Consider the following 18,779-nt stretch of genomic DNA (forward strand, 5'->3'; position numbering starts at 1 on the left):
GATGATACTTTCCCTCCTTTTGGAGAGGACGACGGTCTCCTGCATACACTTGGCCCACAGAAATCAGTTATAGCTAACTGAAATTCCTCAATTTACTAAATCAAATTACATCATTTTTGCATAGAAAACATAATTATCATTATTCACACATGCATAATCATCTGAACAAATCCATCATTTAAAGCATAAAACTAGGCACATCATACATCATAAGAGTATATCAAAATGCACTAGGGTTAACATGTATCAGGATGAAAATACTGCATAAAATCACTAGGGCACAAGTGGGATGTAACACAGGGATTCAGGCACAGAAGCCCATAGAGTCTATACGAGGAAGCTGCTATGTGGGTAACACAGTATTCCTGCATTGTATCTGGGTTTGCTCTTATTACTGGACCTGCAAGAACGAAAATTAGGAGAGGACAAGCCAATAATGTGAGGGATGCATTTGCAGACTCGACCATTGAAGCAATATGAAAAGAGAGGGCAAGAATATAGAACACAAAGTGCATAATTGAAACTGTTCATGTGCAATCTTTTGTCATTGCAAATTTCAAACGTGAAGTAGCTCCCAGTGCAGAATTGTTGCCAACCCAACTTTTGAGACAGGATAGTAGATGTCAAATTAAATGGCTAATATATTTATTGACAAAAGTTCTTCAATCCATTCTGTGACTGTAGAACATCCCTCAGCATAATAAACTATTATGAGAAATATATTTATCAGTCATTTTGATCTTTTACTCTGTTGCATGGCTTCCCACCTGTTCATCATCATTATTATCAATTATTTGTTCTACTACCTCTACACTACCAGAACTCACTTTGCACGAGCCCAGGGCTCCCAATAGGTTTCCACAGATGCTGCCAGAGCATCCAAAGCACTCAGAGTTGTGGTCTGAAGTGTTTGTAATGGCTGCATTATTTTTCTTAAATTTCTCGCGCTCTACATTCTCCTCCTCGATGTCCTTAGAAAGATTTTCTTTCTCTAGAAAATAAGTTTTCAAGTGTGGCGGCATGTAGCTTGAATGTTTGATATCATTGATTGTTACCATGACACCACCTTCAACAAATTGCAATAATTTATCTGGAGTCAACTCCACTGTAAGCTTGACCTGTTCAACAATGAAAATAATCCCGAGTCTATTAAAATACTAAGGAAGGATCCATTACATAGAAACCATAATATCTCAGTAAATAAAATCATCCACCGTAAGTTTGATATTGTATGCTTTCAATCTAAGATGTCCATAAAATACTTGCTAAGAAGGATCAAACGATACCCTTAGTAGCAAACAAAATCTATTCTCGAAATGAAAAAGATGAGGGACTATTTCCTAGGAAGCCTTACCTTCTGCGGCCTTCTCGGCACAGTATCATCGGACGACATCTTCGACGCTCGTCACTTCCTAATACCAGAATGGATCGGAGGTTTTTCCCTCTCCATTTCAAAATTCTTTTCCCACTTCCAGGTGATGTCCCTGCAGATTCAAAGCAATTCCCAAAATCAGTCACATCTCGCTGCGAGCAGACTCGATACGATACACGAGAACAGCTAGAAGCCAAAAAAAAGCACTGCCATCGGTGCCCTCGTACGCCGTCGATTTCATAAAATAACATTTTCAATATATTAACAAGTGCCACGTACTAATAATTAATTAATTATATAATAATATTCAATATAATTTGACTAAGTATAATAACATATGATTTGTTAGAAGACGATAATTTAACAAGAGCTCTGCCAGAGCTAGAGTCCCTGCCAATTGCAAGAAATATTTGTATAGAATAGCTTGCGCATGTGTTTTGTAAATATTAATGGAACTAAACTTAGCATTTTTGTAATATAATGGTAAATGGATAGCACAAGCATCAATCAAAACTAAGAAACCAGTCATTATACCTGTGGCCAGATAGAATCAGAACTATTGGTGGAGCAACAGTGTTGTATACTGCTATGCACTTGCTGCACACATTATACAAAATATGTTAGTAGAAACAAGGCAAATGATTTGTTTCCTGAATGCTATCTAGTGAATACAACGCAAAGAGATTCTCTTCATTTTTTGGAAGGATTTCTCTTGTAACTTTTAAAAATAAAATTTTAAAAACGCTTATGGCTTGTTCTTGAAAGAGGCAAGTTCTTGAAAATGGGAAAATAATTGTATGAACATTGTGCTGTCAAGCTAGGCATTATGACAGATATCATACTTTTAACAGAATATACTATAACCTATATATGAAGTTGCAGTACATTAAAAAAGTCTAGAATAAAAAACTGTATCTAAAAAAATCTATGTTTGAAAATGAAAAATTCTTTAAATTAATTATGAAAAGTAAGGGAAAAAAAAAAGTTTTACATTTGTTGTCTTCATAATACTTGTATAGATGCAGGAAATGCCAGTTTATCATTTCTGATGTAACATTTAAGCCTCACACAGTATTCATACCAGAGTTTATTCTATTGGTATTTTTTTTAAACTCTTATTGTTCTTTTATTTGAATAACGGACAAAGCAAACTATTCATAAGAAGTTAGAGTAAGGCATTGATCTCTTCATCTTTAAGCATTGGCTATTTTCAGAGATGGTTTTTGATGCCATACCATTTTTAGGTTTTTAAAGTTTTAGCTTTACCTGTAGCATCACTTATTCTTGAAACTGTTCATTGTTTGCCCCACTCTTAAAACAACTTACAAATTCTTTAGTATATGGAATTATAAAGCTATGCATTCTAATAGGTACCATGCATTTAGGTTTGAAAGGGTTAGTCTAGAGCCAACTAAAGATCAAATTTTAAGCTATTTTCTTTATGTGTGTATTCTCAATGAAGCAAGACATGGACTTTGTCATACAAACAATCCTCAACTATGTAATTGAATAAGTTAATTTAGAAACATTGTGCATAATCCAAAGCTTGATAGATTGATATTATTAAGTTTTTGGTTCAGCTCTTCCCTATTAGTTTGTGCAAAATGAAGGCAAATATTTTGCCTTTTCTATAATTTCTAACATCTAGATTTGATAAATAACATTTTTGGTGATTTTTTGCTTTTTTTTTTAATTGGCTTGTTATATTTTTCATGGTGCTCATGAAAAAAAAATCCCCCAAAACTTAACATGTGTAGCTATTAAAGGTATGCTCACACATATACATTCATAATTGTAAACTTTATTCATTTAAGCTGAGAGTAGCTTCTGAGGTCAATTTATATAGTAATCGTTGCATTATATTTAAGCCGATAGGCTTTTCGTGGGCGAAAGCGCTTGGAAAATTGCAAGACATTCCGACGGCCGCCAGTGTTCTCCCTCTGGTGCACGCGTGTTGATTGTCTGACCTGCTTGTTGACGTGCGCGTAGGTTGTGGTCGTCTCCGTGCGTGCGCTCTATTTCCGAAGTGACGCTGTCTTTAATGATTTCATCCCCGAGGCTGTGCACGAATGTCCATGTTCTTTATGGCTGATTGCAACCCTAAAATCTAATTTGTTTTGTTGTTGTCGGCAATATTTCAGTCTGCAATTTTCACTCTGAAAATTTTCGCATAAGGTTCTTAGGTTTTGTTCTTGTTGTGACTGTTTTACTGGGCTTCTTTGTGAGTTTGACAACATGAATGGTTTGAATTTGAAGGTAAGGTTTCATTTTATTTAGATGTGTTTTTCTTTTGTAATGCATTTTGTTTATAGTCTACATATTTTCTCCTTTCGTCTGCTTGCAGGGTTGTTGCTTTGTCTCTTAACTGTTTGTAGAAGTGGCTACTTCCAGTTTGCAAGGAATTTTCGACGGTGCTCTGTCAGTTTCAAGCCGTGAATGGTTTGCATTTGCAAGGTGAATTTTGGTTATATGTATATTCTTTCTTGTTTTGTAATGCATTTTTTTGGAAATAGCTTTCGTTTTATTTAAATTTAGTTTTGTTTTGTAATGCATTTTTTTTATATGCTTATTTTCTCCTCCCGTTTGCTTGCAGGGTTGTGGCTTTGTTTATGTTGTTTAACTGTTTGTGGGTGTGGCTACTTCCTGGATAGGTTTTGTTCTCGTTGTGACTGTTTTACTGGGCTTCTTTGTGAGTTTGACAGCGTGAATGGTTTGAATTTGAAGGTAAGGTTTCGTTTTATTTAAATGTGTTTTTCTTTTGTAATGCATTTTGTTTATAGTCTGCTTATTTTCTCCTTCCGTCTGCTTGCAGAGTTGTTGCTTTGTCTTTGTTTTTTAACTATTTGTGGGGGTGGCTACTTCCAGTTTGCAAGGAATTTTCGACTGTGCTCTGTCAGTTTCAAGCCATGAGTGGTTAGCATTTGCAAGGTAAATTCTGGTTATATGTATATTCTTTCTCGTTTTGTAATGCATTTTTTTGGAAATAGCTTTCATTTTATTTAAATTTATTTTTGTTTTGTAATGCATTTTTTTTATATGCTTATTTTCTCCTCTCGTGTGTTTGCAGGGTTGTGGCTTTGTTTATGTTGTTTAACTGTTTGTGGGCGTGGCTACTTCCAGTTTGGCAGGCATTTTTGAGGTTGCTTTGTGAGTTTCACGTCGTGCATGCTTTGAATTTGCAAGGTAAGTTTGGCCGCTGTTTTATTTGGCTCCTTTGTGAGGTTCACGACTTGAATGGTTTGAATTTGCAATATAGGAACTTTATTTAAATTTGTTTTGGTTTTGTAATGGGTTAAATCTATACTCTGCTTATTTTCTGCTTCCGTGTGGTTGCAGGGTTGTTTGTTTGTTAATGTTCTTTAACTGTTTGAATTTGCAAGGTAAGTTCACATTTTTTGCGCTCTGCAATTTTCGCTCTAGAAATTTTGGCATAAGGTTGTTAGGTTTTGTTCTCGTTGTCACTGTTTTACTGGTTAGGTTTTGTTCTCGTTGTGACTGTTTTACTGGGCTTCTTTATGAGTTTGACGACATGAATGGTTTGAATTTGAAGGTAAGGTTTCGTTTTATTTAAATGTGTTTTTCTTTTGTAATGCATTTTGTTTATAGTCTTCTTATTTTCTCTTTCCGTCTGCTTGCAGGGTTGTTGCTTTGTCTCTGTTGTTTAACTGTTTGTGGGGGTGGCTACTTCCAGTTTGCAAGGAATTTTCAACGGTGCTCTGTCAGTTTAGAGTCGTGGACTTAGGTTTTGTTCTGGTTGTGTCTGTTTTATTGGGCTCCTTTGTGAGCTTCACAACTTGAATGGTTTGAATTTGCAATGTAGGAACTTTATTTAAATTTGTTTTGCTTTTGTAATGGATTAAATCTATACTCTGGTTATTTTCTGCTTCCGTGTGCTTGCAAGGTTGTTTGTTTGTTTATGTTCTTTAACCGTTTGAATTTGCAAGGTAAGTTCATGTTTTATTTAGATTCTTTATGGCCGCTTAGAACCCTAAAATCTAATTTGTTTTGTTGTTGTTGGCAATATTTCGCTTTGCAAATTTTCGCATAAGGTTGCATATAGTCGTCGAGTTAGGTTTTGTTCTGGTTGTGATTGTTTTATTGGGCTCCTTTGTGACCTTCACGCCGTGAATGGTTTGAATTTTTAAGGTAACCTCCGATTTTATTTTTTTTAAAATTGGTTTTGTATAATGCATTTTTTTATAGTGTGCTTATTTTCTCGTTTCGTGTGCTTGCAGGGTTGTTACTTTGTCTATGTTATTTAACTGTTTGTGGGCATGACTACTATTGGGTCTCAAATCAATAGATTGGATAGGTTCTAAGGAAATGCCAACTCCTATGATCAAACCCTCCAATTGACTTGGCCAACATATAGAATGAACCAATTTGGTTACTGACTCTCTCACTTTAGGCTCTGCAAAACCTAGGCGGGTATACCTATTCACTGTTTGTTTTTAATGACCAGTGCCTTTTATAGCAGATTAAGTGTCTTGATCTGAATTCTTCCTATCTCAGAGTGGCATGAGTTCCTGGGATGGAGATGTAGTAGATGAGTTCAAGATTGTTGTTGTAGAAGCTATTCGATCTATGTTTCCTACTTAATTACTCCTGTTGTTTTAAAATAACATATGATAAATATGGTGATAAATGTAATCTATGAATAACCAGTGCGTTCCTTGCTGTTTGGGCTATAGAGTCATTATACTTTCTTCAGGACTTACTGTGCGAGCCTGTGAGACAGTTTTTTAACCCACCCCTTTATGGGCCTGTCGGTTATTATTTCTTTTGATATCAATTGAATGCTTATATCATAAGTTGCTTGAATGAATTTAACCCTACCTTTAAGGGACTAGTCAATTAAGTACTGCGAAGAACAATTACAATTCGCAAGCAGAACTTTTATTTCAACCTTATAACATAAAGCATAAATTTGATTTCAAGAATATGAATAACCTTATCTCTTTAGATAATATCACAGGCGATTGCCAAAACAAAGTGAAATAATCCACAACACATACGCAAAGAAAAACAACTGTTCATAGCATGTATTCAATCAAAGTTTGTATAACAGAAAACTTACAGGCTGTCATACATTGCTATCTTGTTCGTCCTCCTTTATTACAAAAACCATTCTCATATATATATGAGAGCAAAAGTTATTCACGAAAAGACATGTCTTTTCAAAATACTAATTGTTAGTTTGAATATTCCTAACAAACTTAAGCAAAAAGAGATTAAGAATTCGTAAATGATGAATATAATCATCATCTTTGAAAGTTTTGATTTTAACACTCTGTTTCTTCAATTCTTCTCCTTGTGAAAGGTATTCGAATATCATCTGGTTGACGGTAGGGGCCATGTCTTTGCTTCGATCCATTTTTGATAGAGCCCAATCCTTGACGCTGACAGTTATTCACGAAAAGACATGTCTTTTCAAAATACTAATTGTTAGTTTGAATATTCCTAACAAACTTAAGCAAAAAGAGATTAAGAATTCGTAAATGATGAATATAATCATCATCTTTGAAAGTTTTGATTTTAACACTCTGTTTCTTCAATTCTTCTCCTTGTGAAAGGTATTCGAATATCATCTGGTTGACGGTAGGGGCCATGTCTTTGCTTCGATCCATTTTTGATAGAGCCCAATCCTTGACGCTGACAAGTTCATCCCGCAAATCCTCTAGAGATATTACTTCTCCTTCTTTATAAACCGAGGGCATTCCAATAGGTCTCCCATCATCCAATTCCTTAAGATCTCTTAGCGTATCTTCGAGTTTAACATGATTTTCCATGTACGCAGTCCCTTCAGCTTTCTCCTCTGGTGTCATCGTATCAACACTGTTTATTACTTCGTGCAATCGTGCTTTTAATCTTTCATGCTCTCTTAATGCCTTTATAGTTCCAGTGTACACCTTCCAATATTGTTCAACATGTGAAAGCATGGTGTTGAATCGGTGTTCGATGATATCATTAACCATTTTATCCATCTTTTGCTGGATATTATTTGCCTGTTTGGTAGCCTTATCCGCTTGATACTTCCAATACAAAGCATCAGAAACATCATCCAGACTATGTCCTATGGGATATGAGGTATATTCATTTAAAGGAGTCCCTGTCTCAAGTTGCAATATTTTCGCTTGTAACTTTTGATTCTCCTCTTTAGATTTTTCATACAACCCCTTATAGGTGATGTTTTCCCTGACCAAAAACTCTGTCTGGTCCAAATTTAATCTAGCAACATCTAAGTTCAATTTAGCAATGACCCTAGGGTCAGTCTTTCCAACCTGATGAATCATGAGGTGTCCAAAGGTTTCTTTGATATCCACAATAATTGGCCTTTTTCCCTTTGGATATAACGCCCATTGTAGGAGAGCCTTTTTGTCAGGATCATACCCGGAGCCTAGGAACAATTTATCTATTTCTTGAGGCAATACTTGTTGATTCAAGTCTTGCTTCTTCAAAAATCCGTCAAACAGAAGTGCTGAATTTATGTCCCAACCAGAAAAGATGATAACACCAGCCTCTTTTAATAATCTCCTCCCTTTCTCAGGGGTCATATCTTTCATGAGGGTATCGATTTCATCCTGTAGTCTTTTCATCTGTTCTTCTTCTGGTCTTCTAGCCATGCTTCGTTTCACATGCACCCCTTTATACTAGCACAAGAATGAAAGGAATTCCCTCAAAGAGGCGAATCCGTCGTCAGCAACAAAATCTTTATGCTCTGTCATTCTTATATCAACTACATCTTTAATGTTAATTTCACTAGTGTCAACATTCACCTCTGCTTCAAAACCAGGAGGATAATCTTCTCTACGAGAGTCAGCAGGGATACTACTAGCGGTTGATTTTGGTGACATGTGAGCCAATGGTTGACTATCCTTTTCAGTGTTGATAAAATGAAGGAACTGTGGGGGCACTCTATGCATGATCTCTACTTCATGTTGAAGTAGCTTTCTGGCTATCTCCAGAGGATCTTGGAGGTTTCCAAGTAAGTCTCCATCCACCATCCCCCTTGCTCTTTTCCATTTGAAAGCTTCCCAAGTCATTTCACTCCTTTCTCTCAAAACCCTGGCCTCCTCTCTTTCAAGGTTCTTGATCAAATCATCTGGCATTTTAGCCACATGTATTCCGACCTTTAGTTTTTGTGACGCCCTGGCAGCTCTTATATATCCCTCAGGATCAAAGTTCTCTCTAGGTTCACTCAGAGTCATGCCATAATAGTCTAATTTATTTTGAAGTAGATGATAACTTTTTGAACTTTTAACGATAAAATCAGAAAAAACCAATAACCCTGGAACAATGGACTGTTTACCAAAATCCGTAAGATGTTTGGCACTGACAGTAGATAGTTGTCTCATAATCTCCAGGCTAGCCACCCTGTTTGGTACTGTAATTGGAAGCATGTATGGCTTTCCTTCATACCCAAATACCCTGATTTTTGTATGATTATCGTGGCAATACCAATCACCCCAATTGTGATCAATCTGAGACTCCGGAGAGAAGTCTTTTGGCCTGAGGAATCTCTTAATTTCAGGGGACAGAGTATAATCTCTATGTTGCCCAAAGGCCGCACTAAGGGGTTTCACAAAATATTTTTGAAAGTGCCAGTACTGGTTGTTCATGAATCTTTGATCCCATGCAGAAACCCACAACTGAACTGGTTTCTTCAAACCATTCTTATCATAAGCTTTGATGCAGAAATCATCTGACCAGAAATTGATTTCTTGTCCACAATAAAGAATAATATGCATCAATAAAGAGTATAGTGAAAAATGGATATTCACAAGGTCCCCTTTCAACTTCTCCAACCCATGATTTAGGGCATCTGCAACATAAGTGGCATAATCAAATGACCTAGGGTCTTTCGATTGTAAATCAGCACACAGAACCATAACCCCAATATCCATGAGAGGATGAGCCTCTAAGCCTAATACTTGGGCTGCAGCATAATATGTATACTTAAAATATGGATGGAAATGGTTGACATCAAATGGCACCTTGTCATCTTTGCTGAACGGAATAAAGGACCCACCCACTTTCGGCCGGTGAATAGGTAATCTCCATGTCCTGTAGATGTTTTCCAAGCTAAAGAATTCTTGCGACAATTTCTGCATATCGATTTTCTCCTCTACTTCCCAGTCTAGATCAAATACCATATCAATAGTCTGTTTGTTAATCACCACCAAGGGATTCCCTTGGTAGTCGTATATGGTTTTGGTTCTCGGATTATAGCAATCTACCAGAGCTTTCATTAGCTCAACATCCACAAACACATTTGGGACTACCAATTTCCCTAAGTTTTTCTTCCATAGATTACTTATGGGCTTAGGAGCATCCCTTCTTTTGTAACTAAATAGGAACAATTCATGTCCCCTGATTTCGGTCCATATGTCTCCCAGATGTTCAAATCTATCCTCCAATCCTTCTTCTTCACTCTTGATCTTTTTAGACCTCACGCTGGATGTCGGGCACTGGTCTAGCAAATCCTGAGTCAAAGCTCTTCCTTCCTTTTTCTGTCTTTTGGGCTTCTCTTCAGGATTTAATTCTTTCCCTTTTCTACTCTTTTTAGAAGAAGAAGAAGGCTCCATAATTTCAGTAAATATGAGAAATCACACACACTTGGAGAAATGTCTACTTCTTTTGATTGTCGTTCACGAGTTTCAGCAAATTCCTTGCAATTGTCAGTCTTTCAGCATCAATCTGGTTCTTATGAAGATTTGATCAGTTCAGTTGTAATTGCATGGGCAACTTGTGCACAGTTAATGTCTCTGCGTCTACAACGGCTATTCAAATGTTTAAACTTAATTGCAGATGTGACATTCTTCACTTGGGCTTTTAACTCTTTTGCGGGAAGTACTGTTTGACTGAAATGATCGTAAAGCAAGTTTTCGATGAAACCCTTGTCTTCGGCCGAATGTTTTGATCTTTCATTGAAAGCTCACTTTCCTCGATATCACTTTTTCGGTGAATAGCCCATGTCGAAAAACCATTTTCAAGACTCATCGAAATCATCTTTTCCTCGATGAACTTTCTTTCGATAAGTCATTCGCAAGTTTCATCGAAATCATATTTCGATGAGTTTTGTTTTTCGGTGAAAGTTCATGCAAACTCCTCGAAAGTCTTTTTCTTCGATATCCCCTTTATTGATAAAACACTTCTGTTTTTGTTCGATATAATATTATCGATGAGATTTGTATTTCGATGAATGCTTTATGAATTTCTTCGGTAGTTGTTTCTCCTCGAAATCACTTTTTGCCGTTTGCTTTTCACTTTTTGATGAAACTGGAGTATCGATGAGCAGCTTCCTTTATTTATCAAAAGTGATATTCTGTCGAAAACATTTTCGCATAGTGCTTTACACGTCATGCTCTATTTCGATGAAAGCATTCTTTCAGTGAAACTCCTTTTGAGATGCTCGATACAATATCTTGGCCGATAATCTTTTAGTCTTCATGCCTATGGGAAGATTTTTTTTTAATTTATTTCAAATATAGTGTTCAACAACTACTTCCATTTTCCAAGGCGTTTTTGCATAACTTTAGATATAGTTGTCGAGTTAGGTTTTGTTCTGGCTCTGACTGAATGGTTTGAATTTGCAAGGTAAGTTCTAGTTTTAGTTAGATTCTTTTTTGTTTTGCAATGCATTTTTTTATAGTCTGCTTATTTCGCGGTTTGGTGTAGTTGTAGGTTAAAAGGGTTTAGTTGGGTTTTGTTGTTTGCAGATATTTATTGATTTAAGTTTCTTACTTTGTTTTAATCTTTTCGTCCTTGGTGATGTGCACGAATGTGGACTATTTTGTTCGGCTTGTTTCTGAGGTTCTCGTCGTTAATGGTTTTACGTTGCCAGGTACTTGTTTAGTTTTTTTTTTAAGTTTTCAAAATTCATAATGCATTATTTGATATTGTCCTTATTTTTGGTCGTGGTGTGGTTGCAGGGTTGTTACTTTGGTTATGTTATTTAACTGTTTGTGGACGTGATTACTTTGAGTCTGCAACGTCTCTGTTCACTTTGACAGGTATTTAGGTTTTGACCATTCTATTGGCGATTAAATTCTGGTTTTAGTTAAAAGAATTTTAGTTTGGTTTTGGATTCTGCATATATTTTTATTGTCTGCACTAATGCCAACGTTCTTTATGAACGCTTGCAACCCTACAATGTAATTTCTTTTGTTGTTCTCAAGAATATTTTGCTGTGAAAATTTTCACCGAACGTTCAGTATTGAATTTCAAGTTTTTCAAATTTGTAGTGCTTTATTTTATACGGTGTTAATTTTTTTTGTGTGGTGTACTTGCAGGGTTGTGACTTTGTTTATGTTATTTAACTGTTTGTTGTCCCTCCAGTACGTCTGTGTTCTTTACCTTGCCCGCACGGTGACGTGTACCTTGTTTGTGGTCGTCTCCATGCGTGTGCTTTGTTTCTGAAACAACGTTGTCTTTAATGATTTCCTCCCCGAGGCTGTGCATGAATGTCGACGTTCTTTATGTGTGCAAAGATTAACAAATTGTTAGAGTACTGATATATATATATATATATATATATATATATATATATATATATATATATATATATATATATATATATATATATATATATATATATATATATATAATAGTTTTTCTTAGAATGCATTGTAGTGCTGATATATGTACGCACACACGCACACACACATACGCACATATATATGCATGTATGTATATATACACGTGTGTGTATATGTATATAGGGTTTTATTAAATCTTTGTTTTAATAACTATGTTCTAAAGTTTGTAGGATTTATTGATACAAGTCTGCGGTGTTGTCTCAAAGTAGTCACGTCCACAAATAGTTAAATAACATAAACAAAATATTTCTATAATTGTTTTCCTTAAAATAATTTGTAGTGCTGATATATATAGGGTTTTATTAAATCTCTGTTTTAATAACTTCATTCTACAGTGTGTAGGATTTGTTGATACAAGTTTGCGTTGTAGTCTGAAAGTAGTCACGTCCACAAACAGTTAAATAACATAAACAAACTATATATATAATTGTTTTTGTTAGAATGCTTTGTAGTGCTGATATATGTATATGTATGCACACACACACACATACATGTATATATGCATGTATGTACATATAGACATGTGCATATGTATATATACATAGGGTACTCTGTCTTGTAGTCTGAAAGTAGTCATGCGCACAAATAGTTAAATAACATAAACAAAGTAGCAAGCCTGCAAGCATCAAGGAATTTTTACAGTGCCAACGCTTCTATATATATATGATGTACATATATATATATCAATTTATCTTAGTGAATAAAAGCCTTCGTGTACACACAACAGTAATCACATATATATGCTTGTAAATTAACACCACTGCAACATGCACGTTAGTAAACAGTTACCTTGCAGAGTAAAATACTTACAACAAGAAGAAAACAGTTACGTTGCAGTGAGCAACTTACAAACCCCATCAAGTAAACACTCACAGCCAAACGAAAACCTAACTTGACAACTAAATCGAATGTTACAAGAGAATTTACAGAGCGAAATACTTACAACAACAACAAAAGACATTACATTTTATAGTTTCAAACGCCCATAAGAAACTTAGAACCCTGCAAGTGCAGCACACAAAAAAAGAAAGCACAGTATACATGCACAAACAGTTAAAGGAAGTGACAACCCTACAAGGACACAGAAGGAGAAAATAAGCAGACTATAAAAAAAAAATGCATTACAAAACAAAAAAGAATTTAAATAAAACCAAAGCTTACAATGCAAATTGAAACCATTCATGGCGTGAAGCTCACAAAGAAACCCAATAAAACAGTTGCAACCAGAACAAAACCTAACTCCATGACTATATACAACCTCATGCGAAAATTTGCAGAGGGAAATATTGTCTACAACAATTAAAGTGGAAGTAGCCACGCCCACAAACACTTAAACAACATAAGCAAAGCCACAACCCTGCGAGCACATGGGAGGAGAAAATAAGCAAAATATAAAAAAATGCATTACAAAACAAAAAAAAATTTAAATAAAACGAAAGCTATTTCCAAAAATTTGCACAACAGATTCCAAAAAAATGCATTACAAAAGAAAAAAGAATATAAATATAACCAGTATTTACCTGGCAAATTCAAACCATTCACAGCTTGAAACTGAGAGAGCACCCTCGAAAATGCCTTGCAAACTGGAAGTACCCACCCGCACAAACAATTAAATAAAACGAAACCTTACCTTTCAAATTGAAACCATTCACGCTGTCAAACTCACAAAGAAGCCCAGTAAAACAGTTACAACGAGAACAAAACCTAACAACCTTATGCGAAAATTTTCAGAGCGAAAATTGCAGATTGAAATATTGTCGACAACAACAAAACAAATTAGATTTTAGGGTTGCAAGCAACCATAAAGAACGTCGACATTTGTGCACGGCCTTGGCGACGAAATCATCAAAGACAACGTCGCTTCAGAAACAGAGCGCACGCACGGAGACGACCACAACCGAGGCACATGTTAGCACAAAGTAAAACCCTTTTAACCTACAACAAAATACACACAAATCAAAAATGTTTTCATAGCGGGATTATACATCTCGCACAAGAAAACATTAAACACAACATTGCTTGACAAAATATATGGCTAGACTTACACAAATCAGATAATTGACTTTGTGCACATGAAGGCTTTTAATCGCCAAGATAAATAACCACTAACAAATGTTCCATATTTAGAACATTAATATATTGCAATTGATGTCTATAATTCTTCTTTTGTGACCACCTTATTACATAACATAGGTACGTTCTTTAGTTTACTAATAATAAATTCTCATTTTTGAAGTGATGCTCTCTTTAATGTTTTCCTTGCCATCCAAATCCAGAAATGTATTTAATTTTGTTATTGTATTCATGTCACAGACCCTTCAAACTGTAAAATCGAATATAGTTACCTTGCAGAGTGAAAGCATTCATGCCCATACTTAAATATATATCCATGTATTTATATTGATATAGATGTATATATATCAGATCTATATGTATGTGTATGTACATTGATATATACATGTATAGCTGTATAGATACATATGGATATATATACACATACTCTAAAATAGATGCAACTAAGCACTTGTCTTGCAGAGTGAAAGCTTTGTAACTTGACTCATTGGTCAATTTACAAAACTTAAAGTATTAACCTAATTATTACAAGTTTTTATAATTAGTTAATAGTAAATTCATTATGATTCACAAAAAAAATGTGATCTACTTAAGTATTATTCTTGTATGTTCACTTTTCTTAGTAATGCATTTCCACTCTGTCATTCCAACAAAAAACAGCCACACTAACACAATCAAATTTCAGAATGGATAGAAGATTGAAAGCAACAGAGAACATCAACAATGTAATTGAAAGCATGTTGCAAGAAAGCAACAAGTTAAAGAGCAACCTCAGAAAGATAATTGTCCACTACGAACATAAATCACCAAACCAAACAACAGTCGACCTCTCTACATCTTGTAGTGCTATAACAACCATACATAGTATTGAATTAGCACCTTTACCAATACCAAGTACTGAACAATTAGATGATCCAACAGTTGTTTTCACGTTAGGAGATAGAGTATTTAAATGGACTAATAACGAGCTTGGATGGGTTGCTTGGATTGATCCTGTGTTGTTGTATTATTCAATGTTTGAAAAGTTACATTCATATTTTGGTTAACATTCGAAACAGACTGAAGCATCCCATATTTTCAAAGATCTTTGATGAGGTGAATTCATATTTTGTTAATATGCTCTCAAATATGTAAATCATGATGTCATACTTTATATTTTTTAAGCTTATCAGCATATGCCCAATTATTGTTTTCAATGCATGTTTCAATCACATTATGATCAATTCATTACCATTTGAAACAAAAAATAAATTGTAACGTTACTCTAAACTCAGTTGATTTTGCTCTGCTTGTTCATATATACCTTTGATAAGCTTACATCATGTTGCGATTGTATTCTGATATAAGAACTACAATTCATCATGCTTATAATTTACTTTTAATTCTCAAAAGGTATATATGCACAATGGCATCTTCAGCAACCATCTCTGAATTGATAGAGCACTCCACCATTGATAATTTGGTAAGCTAAATTATCAAAGCTTTTCAAAATACAAAGCTTTTATGCTCTTTTTTTGGACAATTCATCTCTCTTTTCCATACCATCCTTTTCATTACTACATGCATCCTTTTTTCATAGAATAGTGCAAAAGTAAATGCATATTGTATAGATAACATAGCTTGATTACATACTTTACTAACACAAGCTTTACATTAACAAGTAACGAAATATATAAGCTGTTTGTCGTTAAAATTAAATCCTCTATATTCATATTTTTTTTGTAGGCAAAAACCCAAGAGTATGTCCCTACCCCTTTGCAATTCAATCTATCAATGCTGGGGATGACCTTCCTTCAGCATTGCTACAAGTTTTGTCATTTCAGAAAATGCAGAACAACACAGATAATACTGACAGATATAAATTAGTGTTATTTGATGGCACATACATGCAATTGACAATCTTGACTTCTAAATATGCTACTCTGATAGATTTAGATACTCTAAAAATAGGCACAATAGTCCAGTTATCGAGTTATACATGACGATACATATGGAACACAAGGTAGGAAATCAACTATGGTTATTAAATACAATATGTTTCATCTTTTTTTAATTTTGTTTATGTATAATCAACAATAATTTAAAAAGAAGTCTTTTGTTTTCACAGGACTATTGTAATATTTAGTCTGGAAGTGAAACAAAGTGATTGCTCATTCTCTGGTAAACCAGTATACCTGTTCAAAGAACAAGAACCAGAAATGATGTCTAAGGACAGACCATCAACATCTAAACGATCTCTTCAATTCGCCACTGAATTGCCATCCGTGCAAACAACAACTTTTGAAAATATAAGCCCTATCAAAACTTTGAATCCATACCAAAATAAATGGACAATCAAAGAGAGAGTTACTCATAAACAGCCTATTAAGGCATATAGCATAGCCACAAAAAATGGCCATGTGTTTAGCTTTGACATTGTTGATTGTGAAGGTTCTGAAATTAGAATTACATGTTTTGATGAGATAGCTAAGTTACACTCTAACCGTGTGGACATAGGTTCACATTATCTTATTTCAAAGGGATCTATTAAGGAGGCAGACGCAAGGTACAACAAACTAAACAATCATTTAGAAATCACCTTGTCTGATGCATCCATACTTAAACACTGCACCAATGAAGAACAAGCAGATCAACAAGGTCCTCCTTTCATGCCCATTAATGAATTGTTTCATCTAACAAATAACACGTTGGTTGACATAATTGGCCTTGTTCTATATGTTGGAGATATCATTCCAATACACAGGAAAGATGGCAGTCAAACACACAAACAATTGACATCGACCTATGGGGTCCAATGGCAGAACGAAAAGGCCTAGAATTGAAAAATATGTTGAGCAATGATAGTGTGGTTATCCTTGCTTTACGTAATGCTCGTGTTGGCTATTTCAATGGGAAGCTTATAAACATAACAACTGCAACCACATTACATATCAACCCAACTTTTCCAAAAGCAGAGCTTCTAACGTTAAGAGGAAAGGACCCTTTGCTTGTTGTACCCTTTGTTGCAGAAACTATCCACATAGATGGTAAATATAGTAGAATGACTATTTCTTCAATCCGTGAGCGGATGAGCAGCAAACCAGAAACAATTTAGACAACTTTGCTAGCCATTCTGCGCTTTGTAAACGTAACTGACCAAAATTTCTATTACACAGTTTGTCCACTAATAGTCAATGGAAGGCCTTGCAAAAAAAAATGTACACAGCAAGTTGATGAATCTTGGTTCTGCTCTAAATGTCAAATGACTATGCAAGACTGTAATTATAGTTACCTATTGCCACTAAAGTTACAAGATGCCACAGGTACTCTTGGGCCACTGCATTTGATGAGGGTAGCATTCACTTGCTACACAAAACTGCAAAATAGCTTTGTGCACTACAAAATGATGTAACAACAATAGAGACAGCTTGCTCAATGATGAAGAGACTACTGTCACATTACTATTCATTCACACTGTTGGTTTCCACTGAGACATATAATTCAGAATCAAAGATGAAAGTGACAGTCAATAAAGTCGCTCCAGTTGACTTCAAAGCTAAGTGTCATGCACTACTTGCATAAATTGGCCGCCTAAGTACACAGGCTTAGAATTATAATGCATCTTTTCGGATTATTAAACTTTCAGTTTACAATACAATTATATCATTAGCTAATTTACATATTTAATAGTTTTACATATACAAACAATTATGTTTTATGAACACAAGGCTGCTTCTATAAATATCTATATGTACATTTCTTACATCTACCTCTTATCTCTTTGAAAGTTTTCCCTCCTGACATAAGTTATTAGCACTCATACTCATTACTTTTAAATGTGTTGAACTCTATGTTGTTTCCAGAAAATTTATACATATATGCATGTATATCGTTTTTTTCCTAGTCTAATATCTATTTATATAACTATACAAGAGCAGAATTATTCATACTTATAGAATTCCGTAGATATACATCTATACTTATATATATACATAACTATATATAAGTATTCATAGTTATAGTCTTTTTTGATATACACATATGTAGTTATATATGTGCATATGTTCATATACAAAATTTTGAATTTTTAAATGAAATATATATATACGTGTATATGTATGCATACATCTATATGTATCATAAACTACTATATTTATGCATACCTATATTAGAATGATGCTTTCAAAAACAACAAACGACTAAGAGCAACAAATAATTATACATATATACACTTATATATATATATATATACTATAATTATCCAGTCTTAGTTTTTTTGATATATACATGTGTAGTTATATATGTGCATATATTTGTATGCAGCACTTAAAATATTTAATTCATATGTATATATACATACATGTATATGTATCAGAAATTACTATATCTATGCATACCTATATTACAATGGTACTTTTGAAAAACCAAGTTGCTAACAGCAACAAGTGTACATAGAAAAACACTACAAAGTCAATTTATGACTTTCTAGAACCCATACATTTCAAGTAAAGTCATTTACAAGTATATAAATATGTGTACATATAAGTTGACTGAACGAGAGCAACAAAACAACACAACAGATCACTAGACATACAAATAAACACAACAAAAGTACTTTACATACAGAACAAATACTCTAAAATCACATTACCATAGATGCATCAATTTTCAGTTCTCATACATTCTTGATACATAGTTCAAAGTTGACTACCTTCAATCATGAAAATTCTAACATCCCTGTGCTCTCTTTCACATAT

At 34.5% G+C, this 18,779-nt stretch overlaps 1 protein-coding gene across 1 annotated transcript; it reads right to left on the reverse strand.

Moving 5' to 3' along the window:
• Positions 1 to 514: 514 nt before the first annotated feature.
• LOC131050039 (uncharacterized) lies at positions 515 to 2,006 on the reverse strand. Its single transcript, XM_059219513.1, has 3 exons — positions 1,907 to 2,006; positions 1,355 to 1,484; positions 515 to 1,118 (listed from the first exon to the last, which is right to left on the reverse strand). The coding sequence occupies exons 2-3, from the start codon at positions 1,391 to 1,393 to the stop codon at positions 744 to 746; spliced, it is 414 nt and encodes a 137-aa protein (XP_059075496.1). The 5' UTR covers positions 1,394 to 1,484; positions 1,907 to 2,006; the 3' UTR covers positions 515 to 743.
• Positions 2,007 to 18,779: the final 16,773 nt, after the last annotated feature.

This window comes from Cryptomeria japonica, chromosome 4 (assembly GCF_030272615.1).
Source record: "Cryptomeria japonica chromosome 4, Sugi_1.0, whole genome shotgun sequence".
Lineage (NCBI taxonomy): Eukaryota > Viridiplantae > Streptophyta > Pinopsida > Cupressales > Cupressaceae > Cryptomeria > Cryptomeria japonica.

Bases quoted from the DNA above. Each gene is read 5' to 3' on its own strand.
- LOC131050039 (XM_059219513.1), bottom strand. From the start codon at position 1,393: ATGTCGTCCGATGATACTGTGCCGAGAAGGCCGCAGAAG. The intron at 1,119-1,354 runs GTAAGGCTTCCT...ATTGTTGAACAG, and splicing joins TGCCGAGAAGGCCGCAGAAG to GTCAAGCTTACAGTGGAGTT.